General features: G+C 40.9%; 1 protein-coding gene across 3 annotated transcripts in view; it reads left to right on the plus strand.

Moving 5' to 3' along the window:
• CDH8 (cadherin 8) overlaps positions 1 to 18,700 on the plus strand; it is a 299,609-nt gene that overhangs the window by 189,265 nt on the left and 91,644 nt on the right. For 2 of the 3 annotated variants that reach the window (XM_044434245.1, XM_044434246.1), the window contains exons 6-7: positions 1 to 254; positions 13,734 to 13,870. In XM_044434245.1, coding sequence (XP_044290180.1) covers positions 1 to 254; positions 13,734 to 13,870 — 391 coding nt within the window. Of the gene's footprint in view, positions 255 to 13,733; positions 13,875 to 18,700 lie in introns of all 3 variants that reach the window. The other variant, XM_044434247.1, reaches the window with a different exon arrangement.

Raw genomic sequence — 18,700 nt, forward strand, 5'->3', positions numbered from 1 at the left:
CCCCTGGACTTTGAGTTCAAAAGATCCTATACTCTGAAGCTAGAAGCAACTAATGTACACATTGATCCACGTTTCATCAGTGTGGGACCCTTCAAGGATACAGCAACAGTAAAAATTGTCGTAGAGGATGCTGATGAACCTCCAGTCTTTTCATCACCAACCTACCTACTGGAAGTGCATGAAAATGCTGCTATTAACTCTGTGATTGGTCAGGTGACTGCCCATGACCCTGATGTAACTTCCAGCTCTATCAGGTACTGCTTCCTTAAAGCTATTCAAGTATGTTTCTTTCAAAGAGCTTCATCAGTGTACAGAAGACCACACTCACATGAACTGGCTCATAGGCAAAGTCATATCTGTAATATGACTGTAATATTAATTATATTAATATTAATTATGACTGTAAATATTAATATCTGTAGTATCTATAATATGACATACCTCTTAATGTCTCCACCCTTTGCAGGCTAGACATGGAGTCACCATAGAAAAGGCCTTCTTATTACTTGTGTCCAGTCCATGGAATGGTCTTAGCAGGCAGGTTTGCCTAGTAATTTAGCCTTAAGACTTTTCTGTTCCAAGGAAATACCATTTTGTTTTCCAAGTCCTTTTAAGAATATTGTTTGAGTGGGTTTTTTTTAATGAGCTTTATTTAGTCTGTGAAAAAACATAGTTATGACTTTATTTTGCATTGTTTCATCAGCTCTGCTATTTTAATGTCACTTTGATATGATAGTTTTCTTTGTTTTAGTACTACTGAAAGCTGTTTTGAGAGTGGTAACTCGCAAAGCAGCTGGTAACTTTCAGAGCAGTAAGGAAGAAAGAACCAAAGGAAGCTGGAAAAATGGAATCAGTGCTGACTTTGAAATTTGGGGGACAAGCTCTTCCAGTTCTCTCTCACCCCTCATTGGTACTAGGGTTAATTACACTGGCATGATCGCCCAGAAGGCTAGTGAAAAATAACAGCACTCTTCTTTGCCTTTGTCTTCACCTTTATTTGTTCTCTCTCTTTGAGCTAGAGGAAAAGGATGGGTATGTGGGTGGTGATCTCAATCATGATAGGAAGCACAATATTAAAGTTCCCAATGAAACAAAACATGCTGAGAGTCAATGTAGTGTGGTGGTGAGAGTGTTGGGCTGAGAAACTGGGAGATCCAGGTTCTAGTCCCCAGTCAGCCATGAAACACGCTGGATAACTTTAGGCCAGTCAATGGTCTAGAACCCGGATCTCCTGAGTCCTGGAGCTGCACTCTTAACCCATTGTACCACACTGGGTGTCATGCAATTCTGTTCTGCAAGTCCACCACTTCATTCACAGAATTTTACCAATGGAGGAGGGAGGTGATGTCATCTTGAAGTTGTATTTTGCACCCCGTCTTTTCTTTTCCTCTTCCTTTTTGTTTACTGCACATTACAGGTGCAGTGTGCCTTTTGACCATCTGTGCTAGAAATCCTTCATGTGAATGAGCTGAAATGAGCAAAGCTAGAAAAATACTTGGATCGTCACATATTGCTCTTTGTCCATCTTTGTGGTTTCATAGAAACATAGAAATATAGAAACAGAGTGAGTCAGAAGGGGCATTCCAGGCCATCTAGTCGTACCCCTGGCTCCAGCTAGCTCCACTCGTTACATGACTATCATGTGCATGCTCCATCTGTCTTGCTTTTGTGCTGGTACTTTTTTATCATCTAAAACAGATAAAGATGTCAAGAAAGAGATGCAGGGCCAGGGTTTCCTGGCAGTTGGCAGTGACCCATTTCCTGGTCTTGAGTGTCAATTGAACCCCCACCACACCCAAGATGCAAGAAGATTTTGAAGGATTCTATCTATCTATCTATCTATTGTATTTATATGCCACCCAGAGGCTCTCTGGGTGGCATATAAACAGCTTTTATATAAACAAACAAATAAATATCATGCAATCCATAAAACATAATAGAATTATGTTTATATTTACAATATAAACACAACCATATAAATAGGAAAAGGAGGAAAATAAAGACAATATAACCAAATAACACCAACCAATAAGATAATAAATCAATAAACCAACAGCAAACCAATACTCCAATCTAGAAACAGATACTAAATTTTAAAAAGTCTTAACTTGGTGCTGAAAGTGAGATAAAGTGGGTGCCAGAATTCCAAAAATTAGGTGCGATGACTGAGAAGGCCCTTTTCCTTGCCAATTTCCCCTCACCTCATTTGGAGGTGGGGAGTCCATGAAGGAGGGCCTCCACTGATTACCTGAGTGGTCTGATAGGGATATATGGAGACAAGTGTTCCTTTAAAAATCCCAGTCCCAAGCCATTTTATGCTTTATATGTGAGCACTTTGAGTTGGGCCCAGGCAATGACAGGCAGCCAATTTATCTGGTGTAGGACCAGTGTGATATGTTCTCTAGGGCTGGTCCTAGAGTAAATGCACTGCTCTGTTTGGAGTAATTGGGGGTCTGGACCATCTTCAAAGGCAAGCCTACATAGAGGGCATTGCAGTAATCCAGACAATTGGTTACCAGCATGTGGGTAAGTGTGGTGAGGCTCCGCTCATCCAAGTAGGGGCATAGCTGGAAAATCAGCCTAAGCTGATGGCCACCAAGGCCACCTGAGAGACAAGTGAAAGCTCAGGACCTGGGAGCACCCCAGTGCTATAAACCGTATCCACTAGGGGGAGCACAATCCCATCCAAGATTGGTTGAAAGCTTCCCAGTTGGACAAATGGACTGCCCACCAGCATAACCTCCGTCTTGTCTGAATTGAGCTTCAGTTTATTGGCCCTCATAAAGTCCATTACTGAGCCAAGGCACTGGTTCAGGACAGTCACTGCCTCGCCTGGGTTAGATAAAAGTGAGAGGTAGAGCTGAGTGTCATCAGTATACTGATGACATTTCAGCCCATACCTCCAGATGACCCCACCCAGCACTTTCATGTAGATGTTAAAGAGCATGGGGGACAGAATGGAGCCCCGTGGAACTCCATGGTGCAGATGCCATGTCACAGAGCAACAGTCCCCCAGCTCCACCAATTGGAGAGAGATAGGAGTTAAACCACCACAAAGCAGTGCCTCCAACTTCTAGCCCAGCCAGCATCTCCAGAAGGACACCATGGCTGAGGGTACTGAAAGCTGCTGAGTGATCCAGAAGAATTGACAGGGTCGCTCTCCCCCGTCGCTCCTGACATAGGTCATCCCACAGGTTGACCAAGGCAGTTTCTGTTCCTAACCCACGTCCAAAACCTGATTGAAATGGATTTGAATAATCCATTTCCTCCCAGAGTGCTTGGAGTTGCCTGGCTTAGATATTAGATATTTTCAATTGCATCTACTTCCTTGGGATTTTATAAACAAACAAAAACACCTTTTTTATTCTGTTAGTGGACTTAGAATCATGGGTGTTCATAAATAAAAATCCTTCCTTGGTCTAATCTTAGTACCTGTTCTACTGTAAAGTGCATCTTTCTATCCTACAGGGATATAGGGTTTGCCCTGGGTTGCAGCAAGCATTTCCTTCCCTCCAATGGCCCTAAAGAGAATCCCTCTTTGAAGCTCACATTTTCTTGCTGGAAGATCCTGCAGTAACCCGCCCCTTCCTGGGAAATGCTAGAATGTTTTTGTTTTTGCAATACCAATATATATCCAGTGTCATAGTTATTGGCTGATACCTTCTCATTTATTTTTTTTAAATGTGAATTCTGTTCTATCAGAGATTCTAACCAAGAGTGTATTAAATGAAGAGGAGGTGAATATAATCAGCTTTTTGGCTACCAGAAAGCCTCAGCCTCATTGGGAGCACCCCCTACAAGTACCACAGCTTGGATAAATATAAATGTTTGCATGGATTTATTTTTGGAGCAGTTGTCCATGAAGTATATTTGCTTATCCTGAACTGTTCCAACCAAAATTGGAGCCATCAGAATGCATATTTCAGTAGGGTCTGGTTGTGTGTGTGCATAACCTTGTCAGCATCTTTCCATGTCTGGTGTGGCCCACAAGTATATATGTATACATCCAAACACTTATCTGTTTGGATGTATGTACACACTTGCATACACACACACACACACACACACACACACACACACACACAGAGTTTACATAGATCTCACTCTGTCCTACACGACTTGGCACTCACTCAAATCCAACTTCTGCTCAGAGCTTTGGCACTTGCCTTTGAAAACCTTCCACCTTCCCCAAAACCAAAATTTTCTCACCACCCAGCTATCCAGAAATCCATTTTTAGCCCCCTTTCCCCTCTAGTCCACTATCTGCTGAAAGCACCTGATATCCGTGGAACTTTTTCAACCTCCCACCCACACCCCTGGAAATAAAGAGGATGCACTGCAGGAACAAGCTGTATGATTTATATCATAAAGCCCCCTTCCCCCTCTTAGAATGTCTATGGAACATGTAGGAGCTTCAGAACACTGCTTCTTGGGATCTTTCAAGAACAAAACCTCTGTAACAGAAACCATACAGCACATTCCTAGGACAGTTTTCCTCTTGTCCCCACTGGTTTTCTTGGGGGGTGGTTCTGCATTTTTACAGCCCCTGTTTTATTATAATCCAGCTCTCTTCCCCCCACTGATCTCTTCAGATTTGCAGTTGCATTATTCAGTACTTGTTAAGGGCAACTTCTGTCTGCGCAATTTTCAACATCAGAGGCATTTTGATATGTATTGGTCTCTGGACTATGTTACTAGGTTATGCATTTTTTGTTTAATTATTTCCTTTCCCAGGAATCTGTAGCAGAACAATGCTAAAACTGTGCTAAAACTGCATGGAAACTGCGTGGAAACTGTGCAGAAATCCGCACCTCCCCACATCCTCCTGGGGAAACTAATACCCCAAAGCTCCCTGGTCCCAACCACAAGGAGCTCGACACACTGGATTTAGCACACATCCATCCAGTACTTGGGGAAACAGAACTCTATTAAACAAACAGTAGGAGTGGAGAATATTAAAAGGGCACAAACTCAGGAACTCAAACACATGCATATAAAGAGGAGAGTAAATGAAGGGGGAAGTTGGATAGCAGAATACAAGTTACAGAGTTAAGAGTCTAAACCCCAAGCCTTTTGACCACCTCAAACCAAAAATAACAAAGCTAGCTAGCCTGCTACTAACAACAAGCAGAAGACTTAACAAAGTTTGTTCATGGGTGGAGTATCAGAGTGCAGATGGACAGAGCCTTTGGCAGCAACCAGTCTCTCTCCAAGCAGGGAGCAACTGCCAGGCTGAGGTCCTTCTTTATCCACCCTTCCAAGCAATCAGAAATGTTAATTCTATGGGGTGACATCTTATGTTCTGACCAGGTGTGATCCTTGGAAGATTTGCGACCTTGAAAGATTTCCTCTCCCTCCTTTTGCCCAGTTTCAGCTTGGAACAGCCTTGTAGCCACCCCCTGGCTCTGCAGCCCCAGATCTAGATTTAATTCTTTCTTCCCTCCTTGGGCCACTGCACCTTCTCCATTACAGAATCATCATTAAATAATTGTAAAAATAACTAATGAACAGCCTTAACAAGGGGTGTCAGTTTTAATAATTCCACAGTGTAGACCAGTAGGAATAGTTGGACTTTTAGTAAAGCTGGTCATGGTTAGTTCAGCAAACCTTGCTCCTCCCTTCCCTTCCCTTCCCTTCCCTTCCCTTCCCTTCCCTTCCCTTCCCTTCCCTTCCCTTCCCTTCCCTTCCCTCCTTTCAAGCCATCAGCCAGCTGTTTACATCAATCATTCCTGCATTAGTTCAGTACCAAGAACCCTACCAGGAGCTTCATTAAGATTGTGCCTCACTTGTTCTTGAATCCATTGCATTGGTTTTTGTACTTGATCTGGCAAAATACAGCAATGTGAGATCCCCCTTTTTTGCATCTTATGTTGCTTGCCTTTTTCACCTAATTTTGTTAATAGTTTTCTTCTCATATACCTGTGCACATGTTCAGCAATTTGTGAGCATTTCGGTGGACATTTGCTTAATTTTGGTGGATCACAGTCAGGCTCCAACAAAGCCACGCTTGCATGTTTTGAGAACAAAAATGAGGTTCTCCTGTATGCAACCACAGAAAGCCCAGAAGATTCATTATTACCAGGAATGCTAAGGCAACCTGGCTCAGAAGTGCTACTGCATACAGTGGACAATGTGTTTATTTCCAATCCATATAACTTCTGCATGATTTTACCTGTAAAACAGATATGCTCACATTCTCATTAATCTTCCTCTAGAAACATCCCTGCATCTCAAATTATATATTAAAATTTGATATCTTTACAGTTGTCAAGAATTGCACTAGGTAAGTGTGAAATTTGGTGAAGCATGAATATCTGGGAGCTTGTGAAATATGGAGGATAAGCTAAATTAGTGCAGGAAATTTAGGTCATTTTCTGCAGGATGTTAAAATGTTAGCCTTGCCAGACAATGCCCTAAATTTGGATAAAGCATATTTATCATACTCCCTATGCATCTTCATTGTACTGATACATTCAGAAGCAGGCATTAGACACCATTCTCCTCTTGCAAGGAACCTCCCCCATCACCTAACACATACCCAAAGATATTTCATCCTTTGAAAAATGCACTTAAAAAAAATCACAGCACGCACTAAAATTCTAGATCCAGGATTTCATGCTTTCCTGAAGCCTGGCTGTTCATCTCCATCACCTAGTAACATGCCCTGTCTGGTTGCCATTGCTGAGATACAGTGATTTAGAGCATCAATATTGTGATTCACATCTCAGTGGGGAAAGCAAAATAGGTGTTGGTATTGGTGTCAGAGGTTCATAATGCAAAATGCTGTCCTAAGCCTTCATTTACATCCATGCAAAATAGCAACTCCCTCCTACAGATGAGTAAAGAGAAAGATAGAGTGTGCTTCTGGAATTTGCATATGAATCCACCTTGGAACCTTCAGCTAAAGAAAGGTTTAATCATACCACCTATTTCGTGTAGTACTAACCTCACAACAAATGTCCAATAAACTAGAGTGTTACTAAGGAGATCACAAAGGTCATTATTTCCCAAGATATACTCTTTCTTCTCCCAACCCTGGTTTTATAGAAATGTACATTTATGTATTGCTTACATGTTTAATGCCCTCATTAAAAAAGCACATTATCAGGACAAGGTAGGTGCAAATATTCCATATGATATATATCAATGCAGTGTTATGAAAGGGCTTTACTTTCTTGGAAACTTGTAGATCTGTTTCATTTCTTTAGAGAAATGTTACACTTTTTAATGTATTTTAGCATTGTAACTAGCTAGTTGAAAGTCAATACAGAAACCCACACAAATCCCCTGTACAAGCAATATGTATAGTTGCAGAGACTATAAATAAAATTACATCATGAGAGAAATTTATTTATGGAGCTAAATAAAAATCAATATGAAATATGGCTTTTGTTTCTGCATATGAATGAGGGTTCACAGTTCTATTTCTTGCATCTCCAGCGTGCCTTGTTAGTTAGTTGTTGTTGTTCTGTGTGCACTGCTGTTAAATTCTAGTTTAATATCTTAGCGCTGGATTAATGAATAATGGACGAGTTGATAATCCACATAGTGAAAATCTGTTTATCCACAAAATAATTTTATTTCAGTGAATTAGATATTTGGAAACTTAATTTTTTCACCATTAGTTATTACATGTTTATGCTACCTTCCCTTTAAGGAGTTCGGCACAATGTACTTAGGTCTATCCCGTTTCGTTCACACAGCACTCTTGTGAGGCAGATTAGACAGAGGGACAGCAACCCTTTGGGTATGATCACGGCATGGCGTGCGGCTGTGCATGCTGGGCAGATTTCCCTAATTATCTTTGCTATAGCAGCTTGCCACGGCATTGCCTGCAAGTCAATTTGACTGTTTCAGTGCTCCATAGTACTCCAGACACCATTTTCCCCATTGATTCTGTTAAAAAACATTTTTTCTGGGTCATACCACAGCCCTTTAAATTTCAAATGTACATAATGTTGGCATAAGCACATAGTAGCTTTATCCATATACATCTGATGTTTTATGTACACTACACATTTCATGGATGGAGCAATAGCAGGAATACTTCATGAATCACAATGATCCTGGAATTACCAAACAGTGATTCATGCAGCAGATGAGAACAGTTGTATTTCTCATTGGTTAGCTTGTTTAGTGAGTTGCTAAAGGATCTGGAACTCATCTTCCAGTAACATTCAGAAGGTGGGCAGCAACTTTTTAAAAATGGCGTGTGTGTAAGGGGGGGATCAGATTAGTATACTGACTGCCATTCATCCCAATTTATTTATTTATTGGATTTTTAGCCTACCCAATTAGCCACAAGGCTCTCTGAAGGTAGGTTTGTTAGTGGACGTTCCCCATCCATATACTAGAGAAAGCTGATGCTGGCCATGCCAACATCACTGGGCTAACCAGTGAGAAATGGTGACATGTCATGCACGGAGCTGGCTGGAGCTGGGGGTCAGACTAGATGGCCCGGGAGACCGCTTCTGTCTCACTCTGTTTCTCTGTTTCTAACTCTCTCTCTAATAACTTGTAGTGTAAGATTAGGTATTCCCCCATTTGTTGAGCTGATTCTCAAAACTGGCATCTGCAGGATGCCATTGATATTATCATTAGTAGTAGTAATATTATTATTTTGCTCTGCACTCATATAAAATGTGGGGCACAACATATAATGCAATATGATTTGATATTGGTATTCATACTGGCACTTCAATATAAGTAGCAATGGATTTACTCCTTGGAGTTCCAGATGACTTCTGTGGTGAGGAGCGCTTTCCTTCAGCTTTGGCTGATCCATCAACTATGTCCTTACTTGGATGAGCAGAGCCTTGCAATAATGACCCATGCTCTGGTAGCTTCACGGTTGGACTACTGTAACCTGCTCTACATGGGACTGCCCTTGATGATGGTCCTGACAGACCAGCCAGGTTGCTAGCAGGAACTGGCAGATATATACATATAATGCCTGTCCTGTACCATCTGCACTGACTTTCAACTCAAGTCTAGGCTCAGTTTAAGGTGCTAGTGATGACATATAAAGTCCAAAATGGCATAGGACCAGGACATTTGAAGGAGCACCTCCTTCCATATGTATCTGCCTTACCTCTAAGATGTGGAGTGGAGGTCCTTCTCCTGGAGTCCTCTTTGAAGAAGGTCAGAAGAGTGGTTACGCAGAGGAGGGCCTTCTCTGTGGTGGTGCCCCGGCTATGGAATGGGCTCCCCAGAGTGGTGCACCTGGCACTGATGCTTCGTTAATTTTAGTGCCAGGCCGAAAACTTTTATTGCCCCAGCATTTTAAACGTTAGTACTGTTTTTAATATTGATTGCATATATTATTGTGATGCTGTGTCTTATTTATATTATTGCCACCCTAAGACACTGCAAAGGGCAGGATACAAAAAATGTTAAATAAATAAATAAATGATGAGCTGTTATTTATACAGCCAACTTTTTAGAGCCATCAGGCCCAAATGGGCATGAAATAGGAGCTACTTTGCCTTGGGCTGGCAGCTAGGGAGGGAGGAACAAAACTGTTAATTGTGATTTCTTTCATTCTCCTGTGTAAATTAAGCTTGAACACTGGGCAGTGTCCAAACTTAAATTCAACCCGAATCTTGAAATTCTATTTATTGAAGCAAAACAATAATAAATCAGACAACAAATTTATTTTGCACGTGAATTTCTCCCAATAAATTCATTTTGGTATTCAAAGCTTCCTAATATATAAATGTTTGCAAAGAAATTCCATAATATATTATATCTTAGAACCATTTTCCATATATATGGTTTTTTAAAATGGAGAACTTCACTGCAAACTTCAGAGAAGAACCACTTTTACAGGATATTTTGAGTATTTTGGGTATTGGTTTAACAATACAAAATTAGGACATTTCACATGAAAAGAAAATCTAAGCACATTTCTCATCCATCTCTACCTCACATCTTCCTTGCATCTAACACTATGCAGCTCAGAGAAGATGTTTATGAGTTGTCCTTTTGGGCCAACTTTAGGGTTACCAATCTAGGAAAAAAATCTCCACTTGAAGCCTTGCTGGAGTCAGATATGCAAGGCAAACAGCAGGAGACATCCTCGCAGCTGTCATCCAGGAAACTCACACTACTGGATGAGAATGGTTTGTTTTTAAGTTACTTGTGATATTCCTAGAGGTCTATAAGATGGGAAGGGGGGTGAGCGTGTGGTCCTCCAGGTATTCATGGAATCCAACTTTTATCAGCCCCTGTAAAGCTGGAGTAAGGATGGTGGACTCTGTAACATGTCAAAGTCCCAAGAGCCAGAGTTTCCCCATCCACGCTGTAAATTAAAGTTGTGCATGGTCTTGCCCCACCTCCTTCTTCCTTTTTATACTATGGGGACAAATATAACAGCTAGATACTCCCTTCTGAACAGCATATCAACCACAGAAGTGTATCCCAATGGCCAAGTTTATATCCTTGATTTAAATGTGTCAAGATCTTGGTGTTCTGCCATAGCTGCTGCCGCCGCCTCCTACCTACACCAAAAGCCCTCTCTATTCACAGTTATACCAAGAATAAAACCAGCACAGTCACATAACACACAAGCCCTGCAAAACTCAAAAAGCATGGGATGGGGATGGAAATCCTGCCCTACCTCCTCAAATTTCCAACGTTGCCATGTTAGCCAGTTATTTCTGGGGGACAGTGCATATGCATGTTGGGAGCAGGGTTAGAATACACAATCCCACCCCATCATGGTTGGATTTTAGCCCTCACTTACTCAGAAAAATGCATTAAGGGCTTCATAAGCTTGTGGAAAGTGTCTAGAAAGTTGTTCTTGTTATCATTTTCTTGAATGTGGAAATATGAAGTCATTGATTGAAGGGGGATCAATGATAGATGCAAGTCTGGTGAAAAGCATTGCTCAACAGAGAACTGTTCCCTTCCTCTTCCTCTTTCTCCTGGTCTCATCTCATCTTTTCTCCCTAAGCTTTATTTTATTTTTTCTGAAGTTTCAGGTGGTATTTGCAGCAACTGCAGTGCTAGTTTAGCCATCATTTTCCACCCTTCCAGTGTTTCCAGACCTATTGCTGATCTGGGTCATTGTGATGGGAAAATGGTGGAGATTCTGTGTAGAAAATCCTACAAAATGACATTCTTCTAGAAGTGTGAGAAAAAGAAGTATTCAAAATGGTTTTTGGGAAAGACTGTCTGGGAAATGTTGGCTGAGTTCTAGTACTTTTTCACAAAGTGTGTAATATACCCATGCAATTCAAGGACATACCATGTGGTGAGAATCATTATCACAGAATGCATTTTCAAAACAGGGGAGTATGAGAATTCTGTTTCTGTTTGCAAATTATACAAATATGTCCTTTTCAGAGTCCCAAAAATGAACATGAGTACTATTTTCAGAAAATATTCACAGCTTGTGTTCATCACTGAAAGGGTGTGGTTCTGCACTTGAGCAAATCCACAGCTTAATGGTTTAGCTTATGCAGGGAATGTGAACGTTTTGCCTGTGCACGTTTTAAAATCTGGACTTTTCCTGCTGTGAAGGAAAAGAACACAAACAAGTTGAACTGAGTGTCAAGGAAGAGTCAGAGAACTTCAGTGAACTTGAAGATTGCCTGTCCACCCATTCCTATTTCAAAGTTCATTAGATAAGTTCATGAGTAGAAAGTGAAGTTTGTCAGTGGCTTACTCTTTAGACATTATGACTCAAGCAAACTTCCTATAGAGAGGGAGTGTACCTCTGGAACAGGAGGAATCGAACATTAAGTCAGTGATTCCCAACTTGGGCTGCTAGGGGGATGCACATGATCATTGGCTAGGCTGATTGGTGGTACTCTGTTTATTGATATACATCACTTGCTATATGTTTAGTCATAAATTGTGCTATCAATTTCTGTATTAAATTGGATTTTTAAAAATCTTCATTAAACAGTGCATGGGTGTGCACATTTGTGTCTCTCCCTCTCTTGTTTTCTCCCTCCCCCTATCACTAAGCATCTCTCTAAATGTTTTTTTTTTTTTTTTTCAAAATACACCCCACCTTCCTCCCCCGCATCAGGCCACTCATTAAATGAAAAATCGAATGCAAACTGACTTTTGATCTGCACATCTGTTCATGAGATGCGGATCAGGTCAGTTCATGGGATTTACAAAGACGGGAATGTTTAAACATCCCTATCACATTCTCTATCCTCAGCATGTATATCTAACCCAGTTTGCTGCTTCATACTAATTCATGTCTGCATACTGAAGCAGAATGCTTATTTATTTATTTATTTATTTATTAAAACATTTTTATGCCGCCCCATTCGCCGAAGCCTCGGGGCGGCTTACAACATAGATAAAACAAGTTAAAATCCATATAAAATAATCTTAATTAAAACTCACATTATAAAATAAGCCGCCCTGGCCAGATAAAATTCAATTGTATTTAGCATTTAAAATGTTGCTTAAATAAAAAGGTCTTAGCCTGGCGCCGAAAAACAAATAACGACGGCGCCAGGCGGACCTCTCTGGGGAGCGCATTCCATAACTTAGGCGCCACCGCTGAGAAAGCCCTTCTCCGAGTAACCACCCTCCTAATTTCTCTCACGGAGGGCTCCCGGAGAAGGGCCTCTCCCGCCGATCTCAGGGGGCGACTGGGCAAATATGGATGTAAGCGCTCCTTCAGGTAACAGATGCAGAGCAGCTTAACAGATGCAGAGCAGTTGTGACATGATATTGTGAGATGCCATTCCTCAGAACAATAATAATTAAAGTCTCCTACATAAATTCACCACTAGGATTCAGTGAAACATCTCAAAGTTGTGACTGCTGTACCATACCTGTACCTTCCTATCCATCTGTATTTCTCTCTGTGTGTCTCTCTTATTTTTTTCCTTATGTATGTCCCATCAGAAATTGGAAGGCTTAATTTTCTGGTCTGGTTTCTTTGACAAATAATGCATTAATAAAACAACTCTGAAAACAGGCTGACATAAAAGCCTTCCTGGAGATCTTGCAGGGAGTCCTAAATCACCATTTTGTTAAATTCACTGTTGGAAAATTTACTGAAGCTCTTTCTTGTTTGTCAAGCTGGTTTCTATGTTAAAGCTGCATAATATACCTGCATACTCTCATTTTCAAGCTCTGCTTAGCTGTCTCATTGGAGTTGTTTTGTTGCAAACCACTGATGTCAATCCATAAGGTATTCAAACTCTCAGGTGGTAGGGTTTCAGAAGTCATTTCATTGATAAAGGATAATCTGTTAACTAGTGATTGTCTGCAGCTTTGCATTAAAATGTAAACAGATGGCAAGTTTAATGAAAAAATGGTGCTTGTTGGCATAATACTATTTGTTGTGTCCTGTTAAAAAACAGCAAAAACAGAAAACAAAAAAGCTATTCTGCCTACTTAATGTATCGACAGAATTATCAGCAGTTGCTATGAAATACAACATGAGCTGTCCAATAAACGTGATGGATCATCTAATTAACTCTTGATTCACAGTAGTTTTAAAAAGATGCTACCTACTGGTCTTGATGACAGCTTCTAACCTTCATGCTGTGAGCATGCAGCTAATTACTCCTTGGACTATAATTCCATCCTGATTCTCAGTCCATCATTTTTGTCGTATAAATTATAACACAATTAAGCTCCTCAAATCCACTGGGGCTATAAAGATGCCATCTGTGATAGATTGATTGGATTGTGTTGCAATGCATTCAGGCCATACACATGTATTTAGGTAAATCTCAAGGATGTCCATTTTGTAGGTTTTCCATTGATCGGAACACTGACCTTGAGAGACAATTCAACATCAATACTCAAGATGGAAGAATAACATTGGCAACCCCATTGGACAGAGAAACAAGCACATGGCACAACATAACTATTGTAGCCACGGAAGACAGTAAGTGATTGTCCATTAGTGCTTGCTTTGTTATTTGACTATTTCATCATCAAAGCCTGCTTTCTAGTGTGGCATCAGGAACCATTCTTCATGATGTAGGCTGTGGTAAATATTAAAAAGTGTTCTCTAGTATGTCTGTTCTGCATACATTACTGTTAGCTGGTGCTGCTTTTAATAAGTTATGCCATCAAATTGAAATTATAATGGCAACAAATGGAATAGTATGGAAAAGATGACAAAATAGTGTTTCTAATGGACTGTTTTGTAGCAGTATCTAAGGGCTGGCATGTTTGTGGCATGTAGTCATCTTACTTTTGCCTTGAAATACATAGGCCTTTGGATCTGGCCAGTCCCACTGCCTTTCAAAAGAACAGTGTAACAGATGTAATAAAAATGTAGCCATCTATAGAAGATACATTTTCAGGTGTCTTGCCAAGAAAACACAATCATCACACAAATCAGAGAACAGTGATGACAAGGAATTGTCAGTACCAATCTATTCTTTGTTGAGAAATAAAAGCATCACTTACTTCTAATGTCTGTTTCACATGTGAGGCAAGCATGACCCAAAAAGTTATTTTCTGGTTCAAATATCAAGAGAAGTCAACTTCTCATGCCTTGTTTCTTTTATAATTTTTGCCTAACTTGCAATTTAAATATTTCTCTTTTTGTGAGCCTCCCTGAGGCTTCGGCAAATGGGGCGGCATAGAAGTCCCCTAAATAAATAAATAAATAAATAAATAAATAAATAAATAAATAAATAAAATAGTACAGTTCTAACAGCAATATTTAATTAAGGAAAAACCAACAATGGAAGACACAGTTGCAGTATACAGTCATTATAACTTTTAGTTTGGACCTTAAATGATTGTCTTAGAAGGCTTCTTACTACATTTGGTCCAAATTAAAACAAAGAAACAAAATTGCAACCCACCCCACCCCCCACAACAAAAGAGAAAAACCCCTTCCAAATTCCATGTGCTACTCTCATTTAATCTTCAAATATTTTATTGGCTAGACTTTACTTTCAATCCTTTTCTTCAATGGTTTTCCTTACTAATTGGCATAAATCAGATTAATCCTGATTATATTGAATTGAACTTAATGTAAAAACAAGATGAGTTTAGAAAGTGGAAACAACATCAGGACAAGAATTTATTTTACATTGTTTCATCATAATGCAATTCTTTATGTGCAAAATGCAGGTTGTCCTGTAAATGTGAAGTCCTCACTCTTTTCTGGACATTACACTTTAATAAAAAGTCAGAGCTCTCTGCTGTGACCTGTCCGTCTTGGGTGACCCTGCACAGCATAGCTCATAGCTTCATTGAGCTACGCAAGCCCCTTTGCCACGACAAGGCAGTGATCCATGAAGGAGTGAGCTGCTTTGGGAGACAATAATTGTCTGGAAAGAAGGATAAAAATGCAGTAATCAATTGATAAATTATGAATAATAATTTTGTGGTCTTATGCCTATTTTCATTTTAATGATATGCACTCAGACAACTGGCTTCTCCAAATAAATATGTAATGAACAGTTCTCTCCCTCCCTCCTTTCTCTATAGCAGACTCAGATGAGAGTCTGACCACCACCCTTTCATTAAAGCTCAACAGATTACAAAACAACATGAATCAAAGTCTTGTTTTTTTGAAATGTGGGAGAAGCATTGGCCAATGTGACCTAGACTCCAATCTGCAAAATCCCTTCTTTCCCTCCCTTTCAGGGAAAAAAACAAAACAAAGAAACACCTGACTGCACCTTCAAGGGGGGGTGCAGCTGCTTGAGGGCTGGATGACAGGAATGCCAGGCACTTCATAACTGGTCTGCTCATTTTGCCTGCCAGCTCCTGCCAGGTTCAGAGAATTCCCCCTCCATTCCTCCTTTCCCTTCCCCAGCTCTGAAATGCCTCCCTCTTTTTCCAAGGTAGGCTGGTTCTCACAGTCTGCCTGCATATCATCAGTAGGGAATCTTGAAACTGCAAAGGGAACTGCCCACCTCTGCTGACAAATCTGCTTGAGCAGAACGTAACATGGAGGAGCCGGGACCTCTCTCTAAGAACAATTTTGGAAAATGAAAGTAGATTTATTCAGAAAAGTTTGTGACCCGAGTAAAATTCAAGGACACTTCATGCTTGGAGTTGACCAGAGATGTTTCAGGTGCATGGGGAGAGATTTTTTTTTCCTTAGGAGAAATTGTAGAGCAAGATGGCTGAGCAAGGATTATTTGATTGGGTGGTATTGAATGAGATGGTTAATCTTTGAGTTACGCTGATATCTGTTATGGTTCCAAACAGCACCCAGTCTCTGCCTGACCAGTTACATGCGATATTGGGAAGGTTTTATCTTGAATGATAGATTGATTTTAAAGGGGTGATTGTCCTGTGTGGCCAGAGTGTGATGCCTTTCCCCAGAGATAGCCCGCAGGAAGTAAGTTTCATTGAGCCCAATTAGATTTATTTCTGAATCAGAATAAATAAAATGTCTTGCAGTGTCATCAAAGGGATTGGATATCGATGTTTAAAATGACCATATCATTAATTAGAAATGCTGCTGCTGCTGCTGGGTTATATAGGCATTCTTTTTTTTAATGGTCAGCAAATGAGACTTGAAAAAAATATGGAAATGCTTGTTCTAGAAATACACTGGTACCTGAATCAGAAATAATGGTTGCCTCACACTTAATCTGCTGGTTTTAATCTGCTGCTTTACTGGGATGCTGTCTTCCATTTTCATTGGAAGGCTCTGAAGGGTGATAGCTTTATGAAAAAAGTCCCACAAATTTCTTATGAAAGAACAATAAATACCTGTTTCTCTCTACTGATGGAAGACTTTTACTTCTAGTGGAAACTTCCATGTATAGAAAGGTGGGGGATGTACATTTCAGTGATAACCCTTTCCATCTCCGTCCTTTGTGCTCTAAATGATTAGGTTCATTCTCTCTCTCTCTCTCTCTCTCTCTCCCTCCCTCCCTCCCTCCCTCCCTCCCTCTCTCTCTCTCTCTCTCTTTCTCCCTCTCTTTCTTTTCTGTAACTCTATGGGAAACATACATGAATGTTTTTTCCCTGAAAACTGTCTTCCAGATTTACATGGCCTGTGCTATGTGCTAGAACAAGGCCATTGATCTTATTAGTATTCCCTTTGTATCATTTACTACAGCATTTGCCCATTCACAGCCTAGCAACAGGGAATCCTTTCATGCTTCTCTAGGACAGATGTCCCTCTTGAACATGCTGGAGAGTTATCATGGGTGCACCTTTTATAAGTTATACTGCAGCTATTACTTGGAAACTAGTAGAAGGGCCCCATGCAGAAGTTTATATTTCTTGGGATTAGGGGCAAGAAAGAAAGTAATTTATTTATGTTTTGATGCAAATTCACATAGAAACATAGAAACAGAGCGAGTCAGAAGGGGCCTTCCAGGCCATCTAGTCTTACCTCCGGCACCAGCTGGCTCCTCTCATGACATGCCCACCATGGGCATGTCAAGCCTATCTTTGAACATCCTCTCCGATGGGGCCTCAACGACCTCTTGTGGAAGCCCATTCCACACCTTTGGCGTCCTAAATGTCAGGAAGTGCTTCCTTGCATCTAAATGAAACCTTGGCTCCCTGAGCTTTGCTCCGTTGGAGCGCGTCCTGCCTTCCTCTGCAGGGGAGAACAGGTCTCTACCCATCTCCATGTGACACCCCCTCACATCTTCCCTCTGAGTTTCCTCTTCTCCAGGCCAAAGAGACCCAGTTCCCTCAGTCTCGCCTCATGCCCCATCCCCTGAAAACCGGCCACCAACCTTGTGACCTTACGCTGCCCTGACTCCAACCTGGCTATATCCTTTCTGTAATGAGGGGCCCAAAACTGAGCACAATACTCCAGTTGCGGGCACACCAGAATCGTATAGAGTGGTAGTAATACCTCTCTTGATCTAAAAGCCACACTTCTGGCTATGCAACCAAGGGTGGCATTTGCCCTCTTGACCACCACATCACACTGCTGATTCAAGTTTAGCCTGCAGTCAACCAGTACCCTGAGGTCCCTTTCACAAGTGCTGCTCTCCAGCCACTTGTCATCCAACCTGTACTTATGACAGCTATTCCTATGCCCCAAGTGCAAGACCTTGCACTTATCCACATTGAACGCCATCCTGTTTTCTCCTGCCCACTTCCATAGTCTGTCCAGATCCTTTTGGATCTGGAGAACCTGCTCCTCAGTTGTGGCCACTGCTCCAGTTTTAGTATCGTCTGTAAATTTGATCAGCAGACTGCTCACCCCTTCTTTTTTATTATTATTATTATTATAACATTTCTATGCTGCCCCTTGCCGAAACCTCGGGGCGGCTTACAACATAATAAAATACATTGAAATACAATAGAACATAATAAATTACCGTTAACTACAAAAATACAAAAAATACACTGAGTTATAAATATAAAATTAAAATTATCAGTATAAAATAAGTAAATAAAAATATAGGAGGAGAAAAGAGAAGGAAGAAGACGTTGTCCTGGCCAGATCATATGTTTTAACAATTAAAATGATGTTTAAATAAAATGGTCTTTACCTGGCGCCGAAAAACCAGTAACGACGGTGCCAGGCTGACCTCTTTGGGGAGTGAATTCCATAGGTTGGGTGCCACCACAGAGAAAGCCCTTCTCCGAATACTTACTCTCCTAATTTCTTTCATGGAGGGTTCCCGGAGAAGGGACTCTCCCGCAGATCTCAAAGGGCGGTCGGGCATATACGGACGTAAGCGCTCATTCAGGTAGCCAGGACCCAAGCCGTTTAGGGCTTTATAGGTCATAATCAACACCTTGAATTGGGCCCGGGCTTCAATGG

Source organism: Varanus komodoensis, unplaced genomic scaffold (assembly GCF_004798865.1).
Source record: "Varanus komodoensis strain SLA01 unplaced genomic scaffold, ASM479886v1 scaffold27, whole genome shotgun sequence".
Lineage (NCBI taxonomy): Eukaryota > Metazoa > Chordata > Lepidosauria > Squamata > Varanidae > Varanus > Varanus komodoensis.